Source organism: Apodemus sylvaticus, chromosome 2 (assembly GCF_947179515.1).
Source record: "Apodemus sylvaticus chromosome 2, mApoSyl1.1, whole genome shotgun sequence".
Taxonomy (NCBI): domain Eukaryota; kingdom Metazoa; phylum Chordata; class Mammalia; order Rodentia; family Muridae; genus Apodemus; species Apodemus sylvaticus.
In genome coordinates this window covers 40,570,864-40,597,324 of record NC_067473.1, presented here as the reverse complement: position 1 = coordinate 40,597,324, position 26,461 = coordinate 40,570,864, and the positions used below count along the sequence as shown (strand labels likewise).

At 36.3% G+C, this 26,461-nt stretch overlaps 2 protein-coding genes across 2 annotated transcripts in view; one reads left to right on the top strand and one right to left on the bottom strand.

Annotated features, from left to right (window-relative positions):
• Window positions 1-19,778, top strand: part of Tfec (transcription factor EC) — a 68,795-nt gene extending 49,017 nt beyond the window's left edge. Inside the window, exons 3-7 of the mRNA XM_052173259.1 lie at window positions 5,695-5,809; window positions 6,936-6,992; window positions 11,449-11,524; window positions 17,245-17,392; window positions 18,245-19,778. Coding sequence (XP_052029219.1) covers window positions 5,695-5,809; window positions 6,936-6,992; window positions 11,449-11,524; window positions 17,245-17,392; window positions 18,245-18,622 — 774 coding nt within the window. The 3' untranslated portion in view covers window positions 18,623-19,778. The remainder of the gene's footprint in view (window positions 1-5,694; window positions 5,810-6,935; window positions 6,993-11,448; window positions 11,525-17,244; window positions 17,393-18,244) is intronic.
• Window positions 1-25,605, bottom strand: part of Tes (testin LIM domain protein) — a 295,208-nt gene extending 269,603 nt beyond the window's left edge. Inside the window, exon 1 of the mRNA XM_052173258.1 lies at window positions 25,594-25,605. The gene's annotated coding sequence lies outside the window, so the exon portion shown is untranslated. The remainder of the gene's footprint in view (window positions 1-25,593) is intronic.
• Window positions 25,606-26,461: the final 856 nt, after the last annotated feature.

Here is a 26,461-nt window from a genome sequence, read left to right as displayed (position 1 = left end):
GATTCAAGCCCCATCACCCATGTGGTATTAACAACTGTCTGTAATCCAACTCCCAGGAATATGATAGCCTCTTCTGGTATCTGCATCCACCAGGTACACACACTGTGCCAGATATCCTCTCAGGCAAAACACCCACCCGTATACACAAATAATGTTTAAAAGTTTATTTCTCTAGTAATTTTATATCCCTTCCTTACTTTTCCTATTCACCCAGGCTGGTGTTATAAAGACTGAATTTTTCTCTCTTGTCTTTGATCTCAGTCTCTACCATCACTATTGTCTTATATTCAGCAATCACTTTTCTAGCTTATTCGTGTTCCCCTGTATTTCTTTAAGAGATTCATTTATGTCCTTTTTGTGTTCTTCTAGCAGTATCATGACCAGTGATTTTAAATCCAAATCTTGTTTTTCTGGAGTGTTGACATATCCAGGACTTGCTGATGTTGGAGAGTTTGGTTCAGACGCTGCCATATTGCCTAGATTTCTATTAGTAGCGTTCCTACATTTGCCCTTTGCCATCTTGTTATCTCTGAAGTTAGTTGGTCTTGTCTCTGGCTGATGTTTGAGCCTGCTGTGAGGCTGTAGGGCTATTTCCACAACACTGGATGGCTGGGTTTCCCCTGTTTCAGATTGCTGATGTGCTGCCTCCACACTTGGAGCTCTAGCGTGCCTTGCCCCAGATTGTGTCTGTGAACCAGGTGGTGCCTGTTTGCTCCTTCAGGGAGTGCTGATGGTGTATGCTGCGGGGACCTTTTCTGAGTGCTGATCACTCTTCTGGGCAGCCGCTGCTCCCCCAATCGGATTGGTGTACACAAGGCTACCCTAGCTGTTCAGGCCCTGAGTCTAGGCAAAAGCCTGGCAGGCTTAGGCCCGAGCAATGTTCGCTCGGGCTATGACTGTTAACTGGTTCTGTCTGGTAGCCAAGATGGCAGCATGCCGATTTGTCCTCTTGATGGTGTCCTTTGCCTTACAGAAACTTTGTAATTTTATGAGGTCCCATTTGTCAATTCTTGCTCTTAGAGCATACGCTATTGGTGTTCTGTTCAGAAACTTTCTCCCTGTACCGATGTCCTCAAGGGTCTTCCCCAGTTTCTTTTCTATTAGCTTCAGAGTGTCTGGCTTTATGTGGAGGTCCTTAATAATCCACACATCAAATGAGGGAACAAGAAGAAAGGAGGAGTGGCCCCTGTTTCTGGAAAGACTCAGTGAAACAGTATTTGGCAAAACCAGAACGGGGAAGTGGGAAGGGGTGGGTGGGAGGACAGGGGAAGAGAAGGGGGCTTACGGGACTTTCGGGGAGTGGGGGGGCTAGAAAAGGGAAATCATTTGAAATGTAAATAAATTATATCGAATAAAAAAAAAAGATGGCAGCATGCATGTGCTCCCTGAAAGTGCTGGGAGAGTCTGCCTGGCTAACAACCTCCTGGCTGGGTTGGCACACAGATGGCCCCCTGGACAGCCCAGGGCCTTGGTGCAGGCCAACGCCTGTCGGGCTTAGACACCCTACCCCGCCTCACTCCTCCCAACCCCCACCGGCAATGTTGACCTCAGGCTAAGTCTGCGTACAGTGGAGAATCTCTCATAACTGACTGGCAGGAGGCAGAGTTCTGAAGTAGCTTCAGAGCATTGAAAGGCACTGTAAATCTGCCCCCACTTGTAGCCTGGCTGGCCAGTGATGATCAGAGGTAGCAGGCGCAGGGCCTGCCTGGACCCTGTCACCTTGGTTCCACTGCTGATGGCCCTTCAGCTGGACAAGCTGCTGCTGCTGCTACAGCTGCTACCCTAGTCTCCAGCAATCACTTTTCTAAGGCATTTGATTAATTTTATTTCATATTTATGAGACAGATTTTTTAATATCTCCCCCTTCTAGCTGAGTCATTCTTTTCCATTGTTACTCTCTGTGGTAGTAAACCTTTTAAATAATTAGTTCATTAAAATAACCACATGTATAATACATGTCTTTCATGTTTAAAAAGTATTCATTTATTTTCACTTTACACTTAATTTTTAATTATGTTATGGTGTAATCATTTTATAGTTTTAATGTTTTATTGATTTAAAAATTTTCTTTATTATTTTTAGAATCTCATAATTAATGTAATGGAATATGATCATATCTATACCCACCTGGCCCATTTCTGGTTCTTGCTTCCTTCTGTATACCTCCAAGATGTCCTTTTCTCAACCTAACACTTTTTTTTTGATACCTACTAAGTCTGGTTAGTACCGCCATCTGTACTTGGTTATGGGGCCAACTGCTATGTCACAGGGAACCTACCAGTGGCCTCATCCTTAAAAACAAGCAACTCTTCCTCCCTCAGCAGTTATGCACTGCCAAATGCTCCTCAGTAATGGGTGGGACCTGGTGATCATCCACCATATTTGTGATGAGACTTGGGCTGGTTCTGTTTTATGCAGGTAACACAGCGGCTGTGCGTTCATGGAAGTGATAGCTATGGGATGTCCAAAAGACTGCCGTTCCCAGCTCCCCTCCCACCATCAGGCTCCTACATTCTTTCTGTCTCCTCTTTTTAAACATGCAATGTTTTCTGATCCTTATGTTGGGCTTAATATAGATGTCCTGTTTACGACTCAACACTCTGTCTCTTGTTCTCAGCACTTTCAGCAATTGTCCATCTCTCTACTGGCTATTGTTCACTGCAAAAAGAAGCTTCTTTGACCTGATTGCTCTCAGCATAGATTCATATACATAAGCAATTTGACAGCATGATTATTCTTCAAAAATAACAATAGCAGGTGCTATCTAAAGGCCCATGATTCCCCGGCTACGGGATTTTTGATCAGGATTACTATACCAGGCCATAAAGTTCCCTCCTACAGGTCTGTTGTTATGCTTATTAATTTCTATAGCAGTTTGTTATAGACACCTTCCCTTACTTATTTTATGCTAATTTAGTAACCTTGGTTTCATTTGGTTTTCTGTTTCTTTTCTTTTTATATCATTTCTAATGCTGCTTCTTTTGTGTGTGCGTCAAAATAGTCACATCCCTCAGATGTTTTCCTCCCACCTGATCCCCCCTCCAGGAAATACTGGCTACTTTAAGTGGCTTAATTAAAATCTAGATACCCTGAGACCACTGTGAATCACTGCAGATCACAGAGCAGCGTTTTGGGAAAGTTATTTTTTTTTTTTCTATCGGAGAGACGCATCTTCTTGTACAGATGCATACTTGACCATTTCAAATGACTTTTAAGATAAATTATTTTTGTTTGGATTGGTACCAATATGTTCAGCCACTGTCCTGTCAAGTTACCTTACTGAGAAATCAATCTGCCTTTCCTTAAGAAAAAATACATCTTCACAAAATTTTTATCAATTTCTTTAGTGATCTACAAAGATGGAGGCCTTCTTACTGAATTACCTCTTAACTTAGACAAAGGAAGATAGAAATTTGATTTGTAAGCTCTTTAAGATGGGTGTGTATTCATTTACTATTTACTAACATTGCATGCTTAAAACTTTTAGATGGTATGAACCATCTAAACATGCCTTAAAACATTTAACATGTCTTAAAACTCAACAGTCTAATGATATTCAAAAAGAAATTAGCCATTTATATGAAATGGAACACTACCTATAGCATAAAATTAAATAAGGTATTGATCCTTGTGATTCAAGGCATAAACTAGACTATTACTGAGGTCCGAAGATGACATAGCCTAGCTACCAGAGTTAAGCGGGATTAGATTCATTGTCAGAACTCTGCCCTGTTTCTAAGGAATAATACACTCCTTACTGTCTGTGCATGTACTATGGATTCTGTGGTTAGGAACCACTTCCTCCATTGTTACAGTACATGGACTAGAGCTCCTTTTCTTCTTTTACTTTTCTGTAGTTTGCTAGTCAGTCTACATTGAAACCCATCTGAATTCCATCTCTTTAGAGGAAAAGCGCCTTTACCTAGTTCCTTCCTCTTCACTCCCTGTCTCTTTGTTCCGCACGTCCATTATATTTTATTTCTCAAAGGCACAACTCAGGTTGAGTTGCCTTGGCTCAGAACCAACAGCTATTCAAAAATGACCATGGAAAATGTGGGAGTTTAAAGCTCTGTTTGAATGACTCACATCTTAGGGAAATGGTTTGTGTCGTGGACTGCCTCTTAATTGTATCTGTCAAGAGACTCACATACATCATCTTTTCAATTTAATCAACTTTTATTTGTTTTGAAAATGAGTAAATTGAAATGGAAGAAGTACTTAAATATCTCATATCTAAAATCTGTAAAGTAAAAACACATTTTAAAAATAATGATTTTGTAGGGACAAGGGTGTAGTTCTGATAAAGCACGTATATAGCACATTTCAGGCCCGGGGTTGATCCTTAGCACTTCAAAAATCAGTTTAAGGGAATATAAGTAAAATATAGGCTCTATAAAGATAAGGCTTTATAATAAAAGTTAATGATGAAAATACTAAAATATATGCCAGAGTGTCAAAAGCAGGCTAAAATGTAGTTCTTGATATGAACTACGAACATAAATTTATATATTAGACGATTTAAACTTTATTTTATAGTTGATTTCCTTAAACTATGAATTTATTTCATTACACTATGAATTTATTCTCCTAAAAATTAATTTTAGTCTTAATAAGTACTTTCTTCATATCGGTTGTCAAACTGGTTTTCTAAATCTATTTTAGTCTCTTGGGTTGGATTGAAATTTTGCAACAAATAGTAATGGAGGTTAAATTTTCTGTAATAATTTGACATAGTGGTGTTTGATTTGATTGTATATTTCTTCTCGACATGAAAGAAAATAAAAAAAAGTTGTTTCTTATTTAGCTTTGGGTTAATTGTCCAGAAATAGAATAAAGACATATAAGATAGAATTGTTTTATCATTTTCAATCTGATAATGTAAATGTAACTGCTTTTCTGAAACACTAGGTATTTACTTAAAGTGTGAATACTATTTAAATGAAATATTCTTGCACTATCAATAAGTATAGTTTGAGTAATGAATCATTGCAATTTGAATTAAATATAAAGTGCACACACACACAAACACAAATACAAAAACACAGAGAAGAATTGCAGTGTTTATTATTGTAGCGTCTATATTCACTAGTGTCTTAGTGCTGAAGTAGTCTTTGTGTGCTCATAGTTGCCAGCTGGGGTATCCGTAATCCTCTAGCATATTATTGTACAATGGAAAAACTATGCTATCCATGAATCATAGTTTCTCACTTCATTAACAACATAAAACCCCCCCTTGATGGCCAGATTTTGATAACACTGTCAACATTCTGATGCTCCTAAGTGTTTTATCATTGTAGTTAACGTATGGTCTGCAAGGAACTTCCAGACTTGTTAAGATGTTTATTTTTTGTTCCTAAACAGTGTTTTAATAGTATTTTGTAACCATGTCATGATCTGACTCAAATATCCATAGATTTGTGAATATTCATCACACTTTTCCTTCGTGCATGAACTGATACCTTTTGGTTGAGATACAAAGACCAATTTCAGCACCTCTTATCCATAAGCATTTCACAATATATTTTAAAGTAGTCAGAGTATATTCTTTTGTTTAAAATTAGCATGGCCTCTATTGTCACGATCATTACAAAGTGACAAGTTTAAAGATAGAGATTTAAGGTACCTTACTAAATCTGCATGCGTTTACAGCAATGGTGATGAGTGGTTGAGCTTTTCCCTCTCTTTCTCTTTCAGTTATCTGGTAGCATTTTGGATGTGTACAGTGATGAGCAGGGCATTTCTCCAGTTAATGCTGGTCTTACGAACGCTTCTTGTCCAAGTATTCTACCCATGAAAAAGGAAATTGCAGGTAATGCTGATTTTTTAAAAAGTTCTACCTTTCAAAATTTTTGTCACTTGCAGAAGATATGAATGATATACTGTCATGTTGAATAGATTTTTTTTAAACCATGATTACAATGGCTAAAAGGGAGCAGTGTTGAGAGTAAATACATCATTTTCTAATATAACTAGACATTGGGTTAATATAATTTACATTCTAACTGCATAAATTCAATATTTTAATAGCTCCTCATACACTTCTATCAAACATTTACAGTATGATACCTTCTTTTTTGTCCAGGGCCCCAGAAGATTAGCCAATTGTTGTGACTAAGTCTCTTATGAGGCTGTATTCTAAAAATTATCCAGGTACATACTGTGACAGGTACTGGGCCTAGACAATATACTTCAAAGCTGATATATACGCAGGTTGTGAAATGCTGTAGGTTAATAGGTAGTCTTACTTTGTAACTGCATGGACCTCTCCAGAAGGTTCCATAGATGATGCAATATAAGTAGCTTGGGAGGTCCCTGGACATTTCCTTGGCATTCTGAGCTATCAGAAACCCAGTTAATGCTGAAGGAATTACCCAGGTTATGGAGACCAGGGATTAAGATCATTGTGAACTCTTTCAAAGACTGGTTACTAACCAGCCTGTCAAGAACTTTGCCATTTTCTGAGTGGAAGAATTGTTTTGAGATGGACATTTGAGATATATAACTAGTTCCTCCTCCTTTGATATAGCAATCATAATTATTTTTGAAGAGATTAGATTAATTTCTGATTCTCAAAATTATGGGAGGAAGTTGGTGGAGAGCTTACCATTTTCTATGAACCATGTCTGCTCATTTGTTGTCAGATAGCTATTTTATTATATTTATTTTTATTAATGAGGATCCTAAGGCATCAGTTTGGGAACTGATCTCATGATTGTTTAGTGGAAAGGTAGAAAGCAGATCAGGCTTATGCTACTCCCGGCCATAACAGCATTGCCATTGGTTTTTACCAAAAAATCCCTTCATCTTGGCACTAGATGAACTATTACACCATTCTAGAACAAGCAGTATTCCATTTCTACATAGTGTTTCTGAGCATTGTACAGATGGCTCAAGGTAGAACTAAGCCCCATTTTAATTATTGTTCTTTTGTTCAGAAACTGACAGTAGAGCACTGGCGAAGGAGAGACAGAAAAAGGACAACCACAACCTCAGTGAGTATGTTTCCCTTTTCTTCAAACAAAGTTAATACCTGAGAAAATGCACTGGGATGAAGGGTATATACTCTTTTGCTGTCATTTGACTAGTACTTGAAATCAGATTATTGAAATGAATTGTTCATGCTTTGTAACTTTACCAGTTTTGAAAATGCAAACCTTGAAAAGTTCTCTTGAAAAGTTCTTGCATTTTCATAAAACAAACAACCTAGATTCTGTTTTGACCCTGCCTTCCTGGGCAGGGTGTGCTCGACTATATGTGATGGGTATGGCTATGGGATGTACCTCACTGTGTCAGCAACAAGGGGGAATTCTCATTTATGACTATCTCTTTGCTCCTCCCTTTATAATGAGTTGTTATTTGGGAAGCATAGCTTATGTTGCAATGCTGAATTCTGCACACGTTCTTTAGGTTAGTTTGACTCTACTTACCAGTCACGTGAGAAGAAGAAATGCAGGTGAGAGGGGTAGACTAGGTGGAGAGTGCTCAGTCTTATCTTAAGAGCTTCACAATCTCAAGCGACTTCCACTGACTGAGGAACAGCTTTGTTCTGAGAGGCACATCACGACACGGAAAGAGTAACAATGAAAGTGGGAAAGAGTGAGACCTCCAGTCAGACCAGCCATTTTCTCATGTGTGATGGAAGGAAATTCATTCTCCATGTAGCTATGAAACCAAAACCAGTCCTTATTGTATCTGCTATGTCAGACTGTGAGCAGAGCTAGCCCTTGCTTCTCGTGCTATTGGACCATGGCATTTTGAATTCCCTTAGTCCTCAGGTATGTTGCAGATAACTCTGATTTAGAATATGAAATAAGGGAGTGTTCAGAGCTAATGGTTGGTACAAAGAGTTAATAATGCTGAGGAACCATGGGTCCCATGTCATTTCTGCCTTTGCGCTCTCTGTCTTCTATATAGGCAGCAGGTTCTTTAATGTATATTATGGTTGTTGTCTGATATGTGTCTTAGCAAAGTATTTTTGTAATTGGATTCTCATGTTAAATCAATTTATTCTGGGAAAATCACTGTTTAAAATTTAGTATCATGTATTTTATCTACAAGAAATGTAAAACATTTAAAACTACAGAACCTACAGATCATTGCATAGCCACAAAGGAAGTTCCCTTTATCTGATGACTAAAGATGTAAAAGTTGTTAGAAATCAAATTTGAAAATTCTAAATTCTTATTAAAACCAGGAAGGCCAGGAGTGGGTTGGAAGTGGATTGATCTTCTGAGTTTGGCCTGGGAAAATTGATACCAGCTTTTACCTTGCAACCTATTTCTTGTCTCCTTCAGGTTTATTCTCTCAGTAACTTTGACATGAGTGGGCACCTCACTCTGTACATATACTACCCTTTGACTATACACACCTGGAGGTGTGATCTTCTTCAGTGAGATGAAAGTTCAGGCCAAGGCCTGTACTAGGCCTGGAAATGAGCCCTGGAGAGAAGGAGGAAATTCCTCAAGCAAATTAGCTAAACTGCCATTCAGAAGGATGCTCATGGCCTTGGTCCGCCTTGGTCTGCCTTGGTCTATGTGACTGGAGAAGGCAAAAGTGGTCTACTGAATGTCAGTCGGGGTTGGGTTCTTGTTTGCCTTGATTTAGGGACTAAATTGACTAAATGAATGGAATGAATATTACTATTTGTAATATTGCAAATTTTGTAATTTATTAAAATTGAAAAATTTAAAGTAACTTGTATATACAAGAAAAATACTAACAAACTAAAGTTGCAATTATTTAAAATCCTATAGGTACAATCTAAAGAGAGTAAAGAAGCTTTTGATAATATATACACAATGGAGTTATGTAAAATATTTTGAATATAAGACTAACCTATTTTGAGATGAAATCATGAACTTTCTTCATTGTTGTTCTATCTATGATGCAGAATATAATATATGTGAACACTGAATTGTTAACAATTCTCACTGGCAATATATGTGCTTTTCTAACAGTTCTTTTGTTTCTTTATTTTTTAAATTGAATATAATCTTCATTTACATTTTTATTCGATATTTTTATTTACATTTCAAATGATTTCCCCTTTTCTGACCCCCCCCCACTCCCTGAAAGTCCCATAAGCCCTATTTCCTCCCCCCTTTTTTCCCACCCACCCCTTCCCACTTCCCTGTTCTGGTTTTGCCCTATACTTCTACACTGAATCTTTCCAAAACCAGGGGCCACTCCTCCATTCTTCTCGTACATCATTTGATGTGTGGATAATGTTTTGAGTATTCCAATTTTCCAGGCTAATATCCACTTATTAGTGAGTGCATACCATGATTGATCTTTTGAGTCTGGGTTACCTCACTTAGTATGATGTTCTCCAGCTCCATCCATTTGTCTAAGAATTTCATGAATTCATTGTTTCTAATGGCTGAATAGTACTCCATTGTGTATATATACCACATTTTTTGCATCCATTCTTCCACTGAGGGATACCCGGGATCTTTCCAGCTTCTGGCTATTATAAATAGGGCTGCTATGAACATAGTGGAGCATGTATTCTTATTACCTGCTGGGGAATCCTCTGGGTATATGCCCAGGAGTGGTATAGCAGGATCCTCCGGAAGTGACGTGCCCAGTTTTCTGAGGAACCACTAGACTGTTTCTAGAGTGGTTGTACCAATTTGCAACCCCACCAGCAGTGGAGGTGTGTTCCCTTGAGGACATCAGTACAGGGGAAAAGTTCCTGAACAGAACACCAATAGCTTATGCTCTAAGATCAAGAATTGACAAATGGGACCTCATAAAATTACAAAGTTTCTGTAAGGCAAAGGACACCATTAAAAGGACAAATTGGCAACCAACAAATTGGGAAAAGATCTTCACCAACCCTACATCAGATAGAGGGATAATATCCAATATATACAAAGAAGTCAAGAAGTTAGACCCCCAGAAAACCAAACAACCCTATTAAAAATGGGGTACAGAGCTAAACAAAGAATTTTCACCCGAAGAACTTCAGATGGTTAAGAAGCATCTTAAAAAATGCTCAACTTCATTAGTCATTAGGCAAATGCAAATCAAAACAACCCTGAGATTTCACCTTACACCAGTCAGAATGGCTAAGATTAAAAATTCAGGAGACAGCAGGTGTTGGCAAGGATTTGGAGAAAGAGGAACTTTGTTTCTTTATATAGTATTATTTAGCTACTTTATAAGTTATCTATGAGGAAGCAGGAGGATTGGTGAGGCGAGCCAACAAGCTCAATGGTTGGATTCTGATTAGGATGTGCTATTTCAGGAGCTAATGCTTACTAATCGCACCTCTCCTTGCAGAGGTTTATGAAAGTCCATCATATTTGTTAGTGACTACCCTAATTTCCTATAGCCTATCTTCATTCTCAAGTAGACACTGTTTGGATATTGAACATTGTTTGTGAAGTTTGCTTTGTTTTCATGCCCTTTTTGCTCAAATGTCCCTGACTACTTTCTACATGTAATTTGCTGCAAAAGTATTAAGTAGGGTCAATATAGGAAGCTCATCATATCACTGACAGTGAATAGTTTATATGTACAAAATTGTTGTAAATAATGAATGTATAGAAAATTAAAGAGGGAGAAATCTTAAAAAGCTTTCATTAATAGCTCTCAGATGGCTGGCTTGTAATATCACCCTCAACCAATTGACCTAATTTCAGAATTTCATGTATTGACTCTATAAAAATTAGAACTCCTATGTTAGGTACAAATGCGTTCAATAATCCTACCAGACATGTCTGATTCAGGCAAGAGTTTGAACACGACTTATCTATACATTATTGAAAACTTTAAATTAGAAAAATAGTTCCAGTGAGTTGGTGCCATGGATAAGTGTGTTTCTGCCGAACCTGACAACCTGAGTTTGATCTCTAGGAACCACACCATGGAAGGAAAGAGGTTGTTAATACAAGTTGTCCTCGGACCCACTCTCCACCCCTGACAAAACAAAAACACACAAGTTGTCTAGTTCACATACATTTAGTTATGATCTCTCATATAGGCTGAGCTCCCCGGAGATACAGCCATAGTTAGCTGATCTTGTATACTTAGAATGTACTACACATTGAGGACAGTATATGAGCAGGGTAAAGCATGGTGATGACCTAGAAATATTACATTGATAGACTGCTAGAATGTGTGTTTGTGAAGTATCAACCAAACAGGAAAATAATATGAATAGATATGTATATATGTATGTATGTATGTATGTATATATGTATGTATTTAATATTGTGAGTACATTCAAAGAATAAAAGTGTTTAGGGAAAATATTTTTTTGTGTTATAAAGTATTAAAATTTTACTTTGAGTCTAAGATAAGAAAATTTTTATCTTATTAAAAGCTTCCTTTTGACTAAAGATTTTTTCTTTTTGCTATTTTTAAAAGATTATTAAATTTACAGCCGACCAACAGTGAACTGTGTTTTAATGAGAATAATCAATAATATTTCTTTCTTAACAGTTGAAAGAAGAAGAAGGTACAATATTAATTACCGAATCAAGGAGCTTGGGACTCTTATTCCAAAGTCTAATGATCCGTGAGTTCAAAATCATTTATGCAATAACGTTGTAGTTTCAGTACCTCACAAATGGGTGGGTGGGAAAAGGGAGGACAGATCCAGTGACCAGGAAACGAAGCATCTGATAGCAAAGATAAGTCTACTTCTGGTCTCCCTTTAAAATATCTATTTCAGTGTGATAGTTATCAGGCATCAAGGCATTTCCAAGACTCACTCTTCTGATCGTAATAAGTCTATGAGTTCACCTCAGAACGTAGTGGCTCTTAGAATGCTAAGAACGTTGGCAATGTAGTTAGTAGTGCCATAAGCTGTTCGAGACTGACTGGGATACTCAATTTATGGCAATTTATGAGTATCAAACTTTAAGATTTATATGAACATTAAGGCTAAATTGTCATAATTTTAAATATGTTCAATTTCTGGAGATATACATATACAAAATAATGGAGTTGTAAAATACTGTTGATTTATGTCAAGCCAATTCTTATGGCAAACACAAAGCCAGATGTGATGTTTGAGATTGCAGATATCAAAAAGTATTTATAGTTTATTTTTTAAATTTATTGATATATTTTTTATTTACATTTCAATCTCTGCAAGTCCCATAAGCCCTCTTCCCTCCCCATCTTCCTCCATCTACCCCTTCCCGCTTCCCTGTTCTGGAATTCCCCTATACTCTTGCCCTGAGTCTTTCCAGAACCAGGGTTATAGTTTCAATTTAGAATGCTAGAGGTTTTGTATAAAGAGAAAAGTCATGATCTGCTTGATCTGATCTTGGATGATGATTTAAAAATGATCTCTTCAAATGTTAGCAAATACAATCCAGAAAGGAGGGTGTTTGATGAAGAGATACTTGTGAGAACTGAAAACATTCTTTCCTTAAATCTAGATGTTATAACTAAATTGGGTAATTAAATAATGTTTGAAAAGAGTGTGGTATTTATTCCAGTGAACACACTAGATAGCACAGATACTATAGTGAACAAGGCAGAAAGACCCAACCCAGAATGGACAACTGAAGAGCTCAGGCCTCATTTGGGCTATTTAGATAGTCATCCAGCCCTGCTAATCTCACTAAGATTCTAGAGATATGCATCAGTGGTTAAGAATGCTTGCTGTTCTTCTGAAGGAACTGAGTTTGGCTTCCAGCACCTATGCTGGCCAGCTAATCCCTGCCTGTAACTCCAGCATCAGGTTATGCAATATCTTCTGGTTTTTGCAGGCACCTGCACACATGCTTGGCATACATTCACACAGACAAGTACAGTTGCAAACAAACTTATTTATTTTAAATATACTTAGTTTATTGTTTAAAACATATGAATATTTTACCAGCATGTATCTATGCAGACCATGTGTATTACAAATGTCATAGAGCAAAGCACTGAAACCTCTGATACTAGAGTCCCAGGTATTTGTAAGCTACTATGCGATTGTTGAGAATTGATCTTTGGTCCTCTAAACCAACAAGCACGCTTAAGCATGGAGTCAACCCTCCAAACCATATTGAAAATTTAAAAATCAATATAAATTTGTAAAATAGAGTGGCTTATTGCCTTTCCTTTATAATTGTTTTATAAACATATCAATAAGGTATATGACAAAACATTTTAGAGATTGTTTGAAGAATTGTATCCTTTAACATTTTATGGCTGTTTTGGTAGTATGGATATTCTTTCTTGCTTAACTCATGGTATAGCATATAGGATGACAAGCTTTCCCTACAAATATCTAAAGCCTTAAGTTTTATGTAGGTTACATTGCAGTTACTTAACTCTAAATGAAAAGCAGCATCACTATTATGGTAATGGTCAAACTGAAAACTAAAACACAATCTGAAAACAACACAAGTATCAAGCAAGATTATGAACTTGAATAAGCCGGGCATGGTGGTGTATGCCTGTAATCCCAGCACTTGGGAGGCAGAGGCAGGTGGATTTCTGAGTTCGAGGCCAGCCTGGTCTACAGAATGAGTTCCAGGACAGCCAGGGCTACACAGAGAAACCCTGTCTCTAAAAAAAACACAAAAAAAAAACAAAACAAAAATTAACAATGAACTTGAATAAATAACTCTCAGTTGAGTCTCTTGCAGAGATGACAACCATTAAGAAGATTAAGGAAATGTATGTGTATGTGTGTGTATGTACATTTTAGTTTAATAAAATAGCTGTGTGTGGTAGCTCACATCAGCAAATCCAATACTTTTAAAGTAGAGGCAGGATGCTCACTATGAGTGGGAGGCCAATCTTAGCTGTGTAGTGACATCTCAGCTATCCTGAGTTACATAATAATTGGTGTCTCAAAGGACAAAACAAAACAACAACAACAACAAAAGAGGATAATGCCACACTTTTAAAGAAGACCAGTAAAGCAAGCACTTAAGCTTAATAAATGCCCTGGGACTGAACAGAAGCGCGGTGGAGTATCTCCCTCTGAAGACATGTCCATCTCTTCAGCCTGAACTTTGGGGAATGAGAGCAGAGCTACCACAGAGATGCTGAATTCAATGATGTAGTCGGTTTTTATATACCAAAACATTCAGAATTTTTTTTTTTACTTTGCAGATCAAAATCATGGAGTTAAAGATAAAAAATCATATAGAAAAACTATACTTGAGAAATATAATTTGAGACAAATACAAATCATACATGTCCTGGAATTTTCTGAAAGTTTTTGGTTATAAAATTTTAGTGTTTTGAAGTGGCTGCCACACCCAAGGTGACAGTTGATGTGTTTTTCTGCAGCTTTACCTGAAGAAAATCCTATCCCAGTTTATACCTTAGGCCTCATTCATTTAACTTATTTTTTTAACCTTTGAATGGTTTAGTTCGTTTAAAAGTGTTAAGTTCTTCAGGATATTTGATTTATGGAGAATGAATGAACAAAGTCCCTGTTCTTTGTTTAGTGACCTGTTTAAATCCCACATTTCCATGATAACATATTTTTTGAAAATGGTCCTAGTGCTATAATATTTGAAATTATCTGGGAGAGAGGATGTTCATTTGTATATGAAACATTTTAACCATTTGAATGCAAAGCACTAGCTCTTTAAATGCTGTCAAATGCAGGGAACTTTAAAAACGGTTGTGTTTTTCTGCCCCATTTTATAGATTTATTTTAGCTTCAGATAAGTAGTGCTTTGGAGTTCAGATTTGGCTGGAATTGTCCTATGCTTAAATTTTTTCTTTATTTTTGGAAATTGTACGATTATATACAAATTTGATCATATCTGTCCCTCATTTCTTTCTTCAACATCTCCCATATCCCCCAAAAGGCTTCTTCCTTACATCATCTCTCTCTCTCTCTCTCTCTCTCTCTCTCTCTCTCTCTCTCTCTCTCTCTCTCTCTCTCTCTCTCATACACACACACACACACACACATACACACCACACTCTCACACCCACATATACTCACACACACAAACTCACATACACACACTTATACCATTCATATACACACACACTGACACACTGACTGACACACAACACTCACATACACACATACACATGCATTCACACTCACACACACACTCACATCCACATCCACTCACACACACTCATGTACACGCATTCACACACACACACACACTCACATAGGCACTCATATACACTTAATCACACTCACACACTCACACATACACTTACACACTCTCACATGCACACACTTATATACATTAATATACACACTCAGAAACACACACACAGTGACACACAATGACTCACACACTCACAGCACTCACACACAAGCTCACATCCACATATACTCTACACACTCATACCTACACAAGTATTCATACACACACATACACAAAATCACACTTACATTCATATACACACACTGACACACACTATATAAACATGCAAACACACATAGAAATTCATAGACACTTATACACACTCACACTCATATATACTCACAGACATACACACAAAGACACACAGACACACAGCACAAACACACACACAACACACACACACATCCGACTAGGTCCATTTAGTGTCGGCCGCATATGCACGGGTGTAAGCCATGACCTTTGCTTCCTATTCTTTCTCGGTCACGCCCACTCCCCTGCTCCATGCGAGGATTTGAAACATGAACAATGTTACATGAGGTTCCTGTTACTATTTAAGCGTTCTAACTCTGTAGGCCACAGTATTTCTCAGTTACGGATGCTTCCTGGTTAAACGACAAAAATGACTTGTCTTTTCCTAATAATTCCAGCGTGAGAGAAATCCCTGTGAATAGGCTTCATTCTAATAGTTACACTGGCCCTAGGAAACTGATAATGAAAATGAGCAAACACTGAGGTGGCTCGGTGCCTTTCAATAGATGGGCGGGCCACTGAAAAGTCTGTAAACCTTTTTCTGAATGCGTGCAAATTATCTTCTTTAATTATTCCATAATTAATTATCCATAATTGCTGCTAATGCTATGGACAGACACCAGTCTGAGCTTCCATGAGTAATATTCTAATAGAAGTGTCATAGTCTTTGTATTCCTACATCTCACCCACACTGAGCAAATGATTTTTATTACAGTTTATAAAGATTATTTAAACCAGAAATATTTTCAATATAGTTTTAGACAATGTAAAACAAAAAGAGCTGTAGGAAAATGTTTTCTTTTCCTGTATGCTTATTTTATATTGCATGTAAATACTTTTTTGGAGTGGGGGAGATGGTTCAGTGGGTATACTTATTAATCATGCATGAGGTCCCAAGTCCAGATCCCAGCATCCACATGAAAATCTAGCTCCTATGCTCTTGCCTATATTCTTACTTTGAGAATTCGGGGCAGGAGAACCTTGGATCTTAGCTGGCCAGCCAAAATGGAGGAGTGAGTTTCAGGCTCAGTGATCAGCATTTTCTAACCACTGTAATTAATGTTTGGTAATTAACTTGTTCTTCTTCCTAATGCATCTTGATAGTTCTCATGCACCATTAGATCCATTATGTTTTTAGATATTAAAATCATTATTAGCCTCTTCTACACTTCTAAATTTATATTCCCAAGTATTAAAAGCATTTTAATATTTTCTATGCTAATACTTCAAAGTTTTCTTTCAAAATGTTTAATTCTATGAATTTATCTTAAATATTTACAAATACTGAAATATCTAAAATAGTTTTCTGAATCTAGCTATAAAAGTAATAATGTTTTCATTTGTATAGAAAAAGTGATTAACTGGTTTCAGGAAGCTTGCTCTATTGCATAAAGAAGTGTTTCCCAACTCTGCTGTTGGGAACCAACTCAGGATCATCATTCAGAGAAGAATGTATTTTTTCTTTCTTAGAAACAAAAAGCAGCCATATTAGGAAATAGGTTAAAAAGATTGGTACATTTGAAATGATCTTAAAAAATTTAGGTTTAAGTCATCAGTAATGTACATTTCCTAGTTCATTAATGCACATAGATTTTAATCTTAGAGTTAATAATAAAAGCAATTTTCACTAAAAATATAAAAACTGTAATGGTAGAATCATGATATTGCGTTTAGCTCTCCCACAAAAAGTCACTTTATTACTTTCTTTTGACACTTATTTTCATTCTGGGATTAATTTTACTATATAAGGGCTTCTTAACTATTCTATTAAAATTTCTATTCAGAAGCAATAATATCTAAGAGTGAATAATAGTCATGTAAATCATTATTTCATATTAATGTAAAAGATTTTGTAAGTTCTTATGAATTCTGCTGACATGCACAATTGTGAAAAGGTTATCTCTCCCTTCTACAGTGATATGCGCTGGAACAAAGGGACCATTCTAAAGGCATCAGTGGACTACATCAAGTGGCTACAAAAAGAACAACAGAGAGCCCGGGAGTTAGAACACAGACAGAAGAAATTAGAGCATGCTAACCGGCATCTTAGGCTACGGATTCAGGTTGTTATGCGATGCTTGCCCTGAGATGCACAGAGAGCTCCTAACTGTCCTCCCACGGTCCTTGCTTATTGGTTTCATTCGTACATTGTTTTATTAACAGCTGTTTATATTTGGAAAAAACAACTTTACTATCTCCACAAAGTTGAGAATTGAGTTGTTTATATTACATTTTTTTCATTAGATATCTAAGACCAAGATGACTTAAGTCAGTATAGACTGAATGAGAACCAAAGAAAATAGGGTTTTCTTTGTGTCAAATAATAACACATGGTATTATTTGAATACACACTCAGCCGGGAGACACATAAAATGACACAGCAAAGTGCAGTGTATGTTTCTGTAAGATGATTTTTGGACACTGAATCTCTCCAACCTCTTTAGTTTCTTTAGTAATATTGTTGTGTGTTTCATTGTGATGACGCATATATTACCAGTTTACATTGTAACTTCTCATATGTTCATGTGTCACAAAATATTAAAGCATGGACATTATAACTCTCTAATGCAAACATATGTATGGTCATATAGTATACTTCATTACAATGCAGCGCTCTTGAGTTGTGGCACATGATTAACCAGGAGGAATACATAGAAGACTTTTCATAATTTACACATTACACTACCTAGCCCAAGCTACTCTGCACTCATCACATCCCATGTAGTTTAGAGACAATGAGATGACATTTTAAAAAATGAAGTAATTTTTAGGTGCTCTAAGTACACTATTTGTAAAAATAGAGTTTGCACACCTATTGCTTTTGAACACTAGTTAATATTTTGTTTTATTTCCAGTTTGCTTTCAATGATCATGTCAATTTTTCTTGCATGACTTAATAATTCTTTTTATTGCAGGAACTAGAAATACAAGCACGTGCCCACGGTCTACCAATCCTGGCTTCCCTTGGCACAGCTGATTTTGGCACCCACCTCACCAAGCAGCAGACCCATCCTGAGAAGAACTCGGGAGGCTGCTGCCAACAACTGACTCCATCTCAGGGGACAAGCCCGGAGTTCTATGAGCAAGCCGTGGCTTTCTCTGATCCATTGTCTCACTTCACAGATTTATCATTTAGTGCCGCGTTGAAAGAGGAACAAAGATTGGATGGCATGCTATTAAGCGATCCAATATGCCCCTTTGGGACGGACCCACTACTCTCTGCCATTTCCCCTGCAGTTTCCAAAGCGAGCAGTCAAAGCAGTCTTAGCTCAGAGGATGGCGATGAATTGTAAGCCTCAAACAGGCTCAAGTCATCAACCAGGAAGCAACTTCATGCTGGTGCTACTCCACCGTTATCTGCGTTTTCTACCTTGCTTTCACTTAACTCTTTGAAAGGAATTATATTGGCCTATGAGGGGAAATGATTAGAAGTGATGGAAAATTCATGGGAAGAAGAAACGTGATGCTAAACAATCATTGAAGATCACAGTATTGTTGTCCGTTCTGTCTACGGAGTTCAGATTGCCTTACATTTAATTTTCCTGGAAAGTGGTTCAACTTCATAACAGCTCTAGTGTTGAGACCTTCAGAGCAGTTATGTGGTAAGATATTACCGGAGCTACAGTCCTTCAAGAGAGTGCAACATCCCACTCCACTCTTGCTCACCTCCACATCCTGTGTTACCTTCTACAACAGCATTTTCTGAAGATTCATGACTAACAAATAATCATTGTGATAATTTCTTTTCCTTTGTCTGGTGGACATATTATGTATGGTTGAATCCTTGTTCAAGAAAAAAATATAAAATATTTTTTCCATTTAAACTTGAAACTAAGTCTGTAATAAACATGATTTTTTTTCAAAATAGAGCAAAGAGTATTTCTTTAAATAATATTTCCTGAAATCATATTCTGACTCTTTTAATACATTTGATGAAATTAATTCTAAAGATCTTCCTGCAGATGTATGTGACTCTGCTTTCTTCAGATAAAGCAACACATTGAGGAATACCCTCCAATACATGGTCCTGAAGTTTAATCATTTTGCACAAATACACATACACACAATGTAGGAAGGGTGCATTGTTTCATTCTGTTTCATTCCTCTGATTATCTGATCGATGCCATAAACTATATTCACATTTTTTTGTTCTTTAAAATATGTTGTATAATCAATTTTAGCAACTAAATTATAAAATATTCCCATATGAGGAAAATTTATCTGGAATGTAACATATGCCATTTAGATATATATTTCTTATTCATATATATTATCTCAAAAATTGACAAGATATTGATTACACTATCAACTGATCACCTGTAAGCTGGAACTACATTTTATTTTATTCTGTTGTGATTGGAAAGATGTATATTTTCCCTTGAAATTGAGACTGCCCTGGGGTCTGGCCCTTGTTACCATTTAGTACAATATAAGTATTTGCATTTATAATACTCCATTTGTGTTTTTCTTCTTGAATTTTCTAAACTTTGGGAATATTATTAGTACACATAGTGCTCTGTCTGACATTATGGTTGGGCCAAAATGAATGATCAGGAATCAGTCAAGTGTTGGCGAGGGAATGATTAAAACTACACTCGGCCCCGTGAGACTGTTGAACAGATGGGAAATATAGTATTTGATTCTTGAGAAGGTATGTATAAAAGCACATGAAAAGCCAAACCAACAGGTAGAGGATGTGCAGAATTAAAATCTAATCATGAGCTGTGAAATAGAAGGGTACAGAGAAAGAAGTTTACAAAGTTGGGTGGGAAATGTATTATGTAAAATGAACAGGTTAGAAAGAAGGGGGTTAATATAGGCACAAATATTAACCAAATGATCCAAAAATATGTGGGGGAACTATCCTCATGGGACATTTGGGTAGCAGATCTGTATACCCTTTGTCAGGTGTTGTACTGAAAAGTAAGTCTAGACTGCAATAATGTAATAGAAATGAAATCTGTTACTAGGATGGAACGTTAGGTAACAAAGATTGTAGTTCTTGCTTGAGCTGTGATCTCTGGAATATTCATGAAGGTTTAGTATTTTGTCCACAATATGTCATCAAAATCTTTTTGGTTCTTATGCTCATGGAAATTGCTGAAACCCAAGATCCTTCTGGACATCAACAGTCTCTAGCTTACTATATATCAGCTCTGACTCTGGGATATTAGAATACTTAATTGTTTGAGATGAAAAATCCATTTATAACTTTTAGAAATGGCAGCTAAAGTCAGGTGGGTTGGTTCTGTTATTTTTTAATAGTAACGACAGAAGTTTTCCTCGGGGCTATTAATTTGATTTAACTTTGCAAATCAAAGGGAAATAAATGTTTTATGTCCCATGGAAAACATACTGTCCTAGCTAGAAGCTAACTAGAAGCTAGCTTCTTTTTGTTTCTGCTGTCCCACTTTTCATTATATCTAAGTCTTGCAGAGGTGATAGTGTTGTCTGGACATAATTTTCCATCCTCTAGAAGTAATACTCCTTGTCCAAGGAACTAAGGTCTCACAATGTTGGGTAAAATAAGGACATGGTAGATTGATCAAACTTAGACATAAAGTTCTGGAGAAAAAACTAATACATTTAATGCTCCATTTAGGACGTGTGATTTCAGGGAATCACAAAGTGGGTAAAGGTGTTTTTAAGACAGTGTAGTAGAATGGTGCTATGCCCACTGTAGATCAAAATAACTTAAAAAAATTACAGAGTAATTTTTAAAGTTTTCCTGGCATAGGTGCCTTGAGAGCTTAGTGACAGCTATTGATTCTTTTCAAAAAAAAATTGGAGAGCTATGTATGGACAATAGTTTGCACACATCTTAAGTTTGTAAAGTTACCAAGAATGTCTCCATGGATACACCAAATAAAAGTTTCTGCATCACATCTCTAACTCACACAGCTACTTAACTATGTCTCCATTGGAACATGTATGCAACAGCTAATACCTTGTATAGTAGAGAGACTACTTAGCACCACCATATTCCACTTCTAATAACACTGAAGTTGCAAAGGAAAGTAATGGGTACCAACCATAGAAAGCTGTCCATTAACAAAGCAGTCCTCATGCAACCAACTCCTCTTACTCAATAAACTACTTCTTTTATGTGTTATATATGTAAAATTTAGTTATTTGTGAACATTAGATTTTGTATACATCTTCCAATATTTGGCATGTCACATATAAATTTCAAGTTTAAAATAATATACACTAAAAAAATAAGCTACTTGAGCACCTAGGGATCTTAGGAAGAACCTTAAGAAAATTGATTAATTACAGAATATTGTTGCAGACTTTACCTAACAGAGAAAGGAAAATCATTATCAAAGAACCCTAGTACAAAAATATTGATTATTAAACCACTATTAATGAACAAGTTGCTAATCATGTGAAGAAGCAGTTTATAACTTCAATGATAATTTTATTTTAGTAAATGTTTTAAGATAATGTCCAAGCAAATCTCTCTTCCCATTTTTTTGGCAACCTCTCATCCATTTATGTTGGATTCCTACTTGTGGATTTGCATTACTCAGCCTTTTCCATCTTCCAGTTATCTAACAATAATGAAGACGCCCCCTCCCCAATGATTAGATGTAGCTTTTATTTCTTTAGTGCTTGTTCTGTGAAGCCTTTCCTGTATCTATTGGAGAGCCTGTTCCCAGGACAGACTTCTCCAGTTCAAGGTTTAATCAGTGACCCTGGCTTTCTCTGTAAAAGCAAAATAATTTCTTTAAAAAACAATCAGATGGATACCTGGGTTCTTTCCAGCATCTGGCAATTATAAATAGGGCTGCTATGAACATAGTAGAGCATGTATCCTTATTACATGGTGGGGAATCCTCTGGGTATATGCCCAGGAGTGGTGTAGCAGGATCTTCTGGAAGTGAGGTGCCCAGTTTTCGGAGGAACCGCCAGACTGTCCCTCAACAGAAGAGTGGATACAAAAAATGTGGTATATCTACACAATGGAGTACTATTCAGCCATTAGAAACAATGAATTCATGAAATTCTTAGGCAAATGGATGGAGCTAGAGAACATCATACTAAGTGAGGTAACCCAGACTCAAAAGGTGAATCATGGTATGCACTCACTAATAAGTGGTTATTAACCTAGAAAACTGGAATACCCAAAACATAATCCACACATCAAATGAGGTATAAGGAGAAAGGAGGACTGGCCCCTGGTTCTGGAGAGACTCAGTGAAACAGTATTCGGCAAAACCAGAACAGGGAAGTGGGAAGGGGTGGGTGGGAGGACAGGGAAAGAGAAGGGGACTTAAGGGACTTTCGGGGAGTGGGGGGCTAGAAAAGGGGAAATCATTTGAAATGTAAATAAATTATATCGAATAAAAAAAATAAAATAAAAAAAAAAGAATTTGCTAAACCATGTGAAGGGACACTTCACCTGTGTGTTGTAATTACCTATTGTAAGAGATTGCATCCAAATTTTGGTACCTCTTTCAATTGGTCCTATATTTATGTAAAAGTTAAATCCCAGAAATGAGAGTAATTAACTAAAAAAAAAAAAAAAAAAAAAAAAAAAAAAAAAAAAAAAAAAAACAGTCAGATGATGGAGACCCCCCAGAAATAACCTTCCTTTTCTGTTTAGTTTCATTTGTTCATGCTCATATGTGACTTCATAAATTGCTTCATAGTGTTTTCCTTAAAAAATAAACATAATGTACTCCTTTATTTAGTATGCCTGCTTACCACAAGCTTAGGAGAAATTACATTTCATAAAAGAAAAATCATTTATTTTTCATTTCATTTAATATTGTAAGCAATATTGAGGCCTCCTGATCTTTCATAGTATTTTGAAAATACCCTCTTGTACTGTTACTGAGGGTTTTTAACATTTAAATACATGAATGTCATAACTGAACCCTCCAGTTTTAGGTGGACATGTATAATTGATTGTAAGGACAATATAAGTTGCATTATAAGCCTCAGAAAGAAATTGAGTTCATAAAACTTTTCTACAATCTCTTTATGCTGCTATTTTCTTTCCTTTTGACATCTAAGATGTGCGTGAAAGCTGAAATCCATTAATTATATTGCTGTTTTAGCAGGATTAGATTAACTTGGTTTTGTGGAAACAAGTGAGGCTTGAATTTGCTTCAGTATAGATGAGGGCAGGGAAAGTGTAGAGACGCTACAGAGACACCTCATTTGTCATCCTCCAGTCTGCCAGTTCGTAAGTTTGAGATATCAACTGGGTTCTGTATAGAGATTTCATCCCATCTGCTCTTAAATGAGTGCTGACGTTATGTAAGCTTCTCATCACTATTTATTGATGTACAGATTTATTTGCATGGTTTCTTAATGGAAAAAATACATTTACATTGAGGGGGAAACCCCAATATCTATCCCTCAGCAGGACCTACTGGCAAATCCTTGTAACCACAGCACTTAGGAAACTGAAACAGTTGAAACATGGAGTACAAAATCCAAGAAGGCTCTGGGATAGCTTCAAGACTAGCCAACATCGCAAGCTCTTTTTTTTTTTTTGTTGTTGTTGTTGTTGTTGCTGCTGCTAGTTATTTTTTTTAAACCTACTTCGCAGTTTCTGTGCCATGTGCTGTTTTTGTTTTTCTGTGAGTTTCATGGACAATTTGAGTGTCTTAGAAATTATCAGAAAAAAAAGTTATTTTGATGTAAACAAAAATCTCTCTTAGAATGCATCTAATTTGAGAATAAAATGCTTTGTGTATATTTTATACATAAAAGGGAATTTTGCATTATCATTGAAGGGTTTTCTATGTGTTAACAGTCAAATGATTTCTATTTTTTCCTGCTGATAAAATCCTCAGTAAAATTCCAGTTTTTACTGCGTAGAAGGCTTAAAGAATAATTGCACTGGCTTCAATGACTGCAAAATTGTCTTGTCTACTCCTGTGCTACCTTTAAAGTTAAGCATCATATAGTTTTCTACAGAAACAAATTTTATATTTTATTTAAGTCTTATTTTGTGTAACAAAATAAACGATAAAAGAAGGGGGCGATCACCATTTTTCCCAAAAGAATTATATAACCAGTAAGTTATATCTTACTTTTAAAAACTACAACATGAACGCTTAAACAAACATTACAGAATCTTATCTAGAGGCATAGCCATTGCTTATGGTATGCCAAGCTAAAAATTAATTCAGCTATTTAATCTTAATAATAACAATGTAGTTAAAAATCCTTGACTTTAATAGCATTACATATATATGAATAGCCAAAGTAACATTCCTATAATTCTAGTTTAACATTGGTTATACCAAGAAAACATTGCTAATATAATAAGACTGTAGAATTTGTAATTATTGCTATTTTTCATTTTAATAACAAAGTAATATGTCTTATTTTCCATGAAAATGAGGAACATTGGTGTACTTGAATGCATACATGAATTTTTGTACAAGTACTTTTTAAATGTACCGATATTTTCTTTGCATATGTTAAATCAAAGAGCATAATCATTAAATGTTTTATACAGTTCTCTTTATTCTGCCCTGGTATACAGACAGTACAGGGAAGTGCCATACAGGTTAGTCATCTGACAGGATACTTAAGAGCAGCAAGACCTCACAACTGACAACTGCTTGCTTGCTGAATAGGCCAGGCTGACAACAATGATCCAATATTTTTCCATTATGGAAAATAATTGTTACATTCTCTACTACGGTCTCCTGCCATCTGCTTCTGCATGCTGTTATGGCTTTGATTTACGGAAAATATTTATCAGGATGGTGCAAAATTGCTAACAGGCATAGTGGTAGCTGTGAAATCACCACAAAACTACAAAGCGTTTTAACATACTAGATACTCCCCAGATAATCTAGAATAAATAGAATACTATAGCCTGATATATAAAACGTTTTACAGCCGCTAATTGTTATTGACTACGCCCTTCCCTTGATAATGAAATTAATAAGGAGTTTCAGAAGAGTTAAGACTTTCTAATATTTAATGCAATGTTTATGAATTTTGTTCTAATAGACTTGACATATCAAATATGATGAAACAGACCCAGTTTAAGTTAATTATAAAGTGATACTCTGATTAAATATGAGCTCATTACTTTTTAAGGTTAAGTACTAGAAAATAAGTGCTGCAAAACGCTATCAATTCTCAAAATATGGATCAAATTTTTCAATAATGTATTCACTTTATATTCAGATTGCAGCCCTTTCCCTCATCTCTTCCCACCTACCCTAACAAATCCTTCCCCCCAGAATCCTTCCCTTTCTCTGAGGAGAAGAGGAAGCTTACCCAGGGTCTCACCCTGCGCTGGAACATCAACTCCTATGTAGAAAAAGTAGCCCATCCAATGCACATCAAAATAAGTCAATATTTTTTAAAAACTCCACATAGAATAATAAGTAGATGGCGGGATCAGTTTAATTTTCAATTTTTGAACTTATATGGACATAGATGGTGTGTTTGCTTGTGTGACAGCTCATCCTTGTCTTAGAAAGGTTTTTGTACACATGAATATGCTATTCTTTGATATTTATAATATCATATATAGGAGGAATATTTGAAGCCATCTTTAAATATCTTTCATTGAAAACATGCACACATGCACAAGCACAGACACATATACCTGCACCCACACAGAGGTACACACGTGGACACACAAACTCACCTACACACAGACACGTACCCATACACACACACACACACCTTGAGTTAATGCAAGAAGCTGAGGGAAGCTTTAAGTCTTTAACATTTCTCACTAAAAAGTGGCGTTTATAATTTTAAAACATAAAAATATAAACAATGGTTTTGCTATCCACTAGAAAAGAAGGTTAATACCTTAAAAGTTGTTAGAGGTTAATCACCTTAAGCCTTCTGAATATGTGATGGCTAACGTGTACAATATGATATCACTTATTTGTTACATAACATACTATCATATTAAATAGGTATCAGTTTCATTAATTGGCAACCATAAGACAAGATTACAGCATTCTGGATGGCAAGGATTTTGATAGACTCCACCACATGGTAGTTAAGTATATGATTCACATAATAAGAAAAAGTTGCCTCCGGGCTATTGTTCCTCGGATGGATTATAATTTACATATTGCTTCTCCTTATGTCAAAACATCTGGTGCCTGCAAATGCTAATGTTTCCTTAAAAA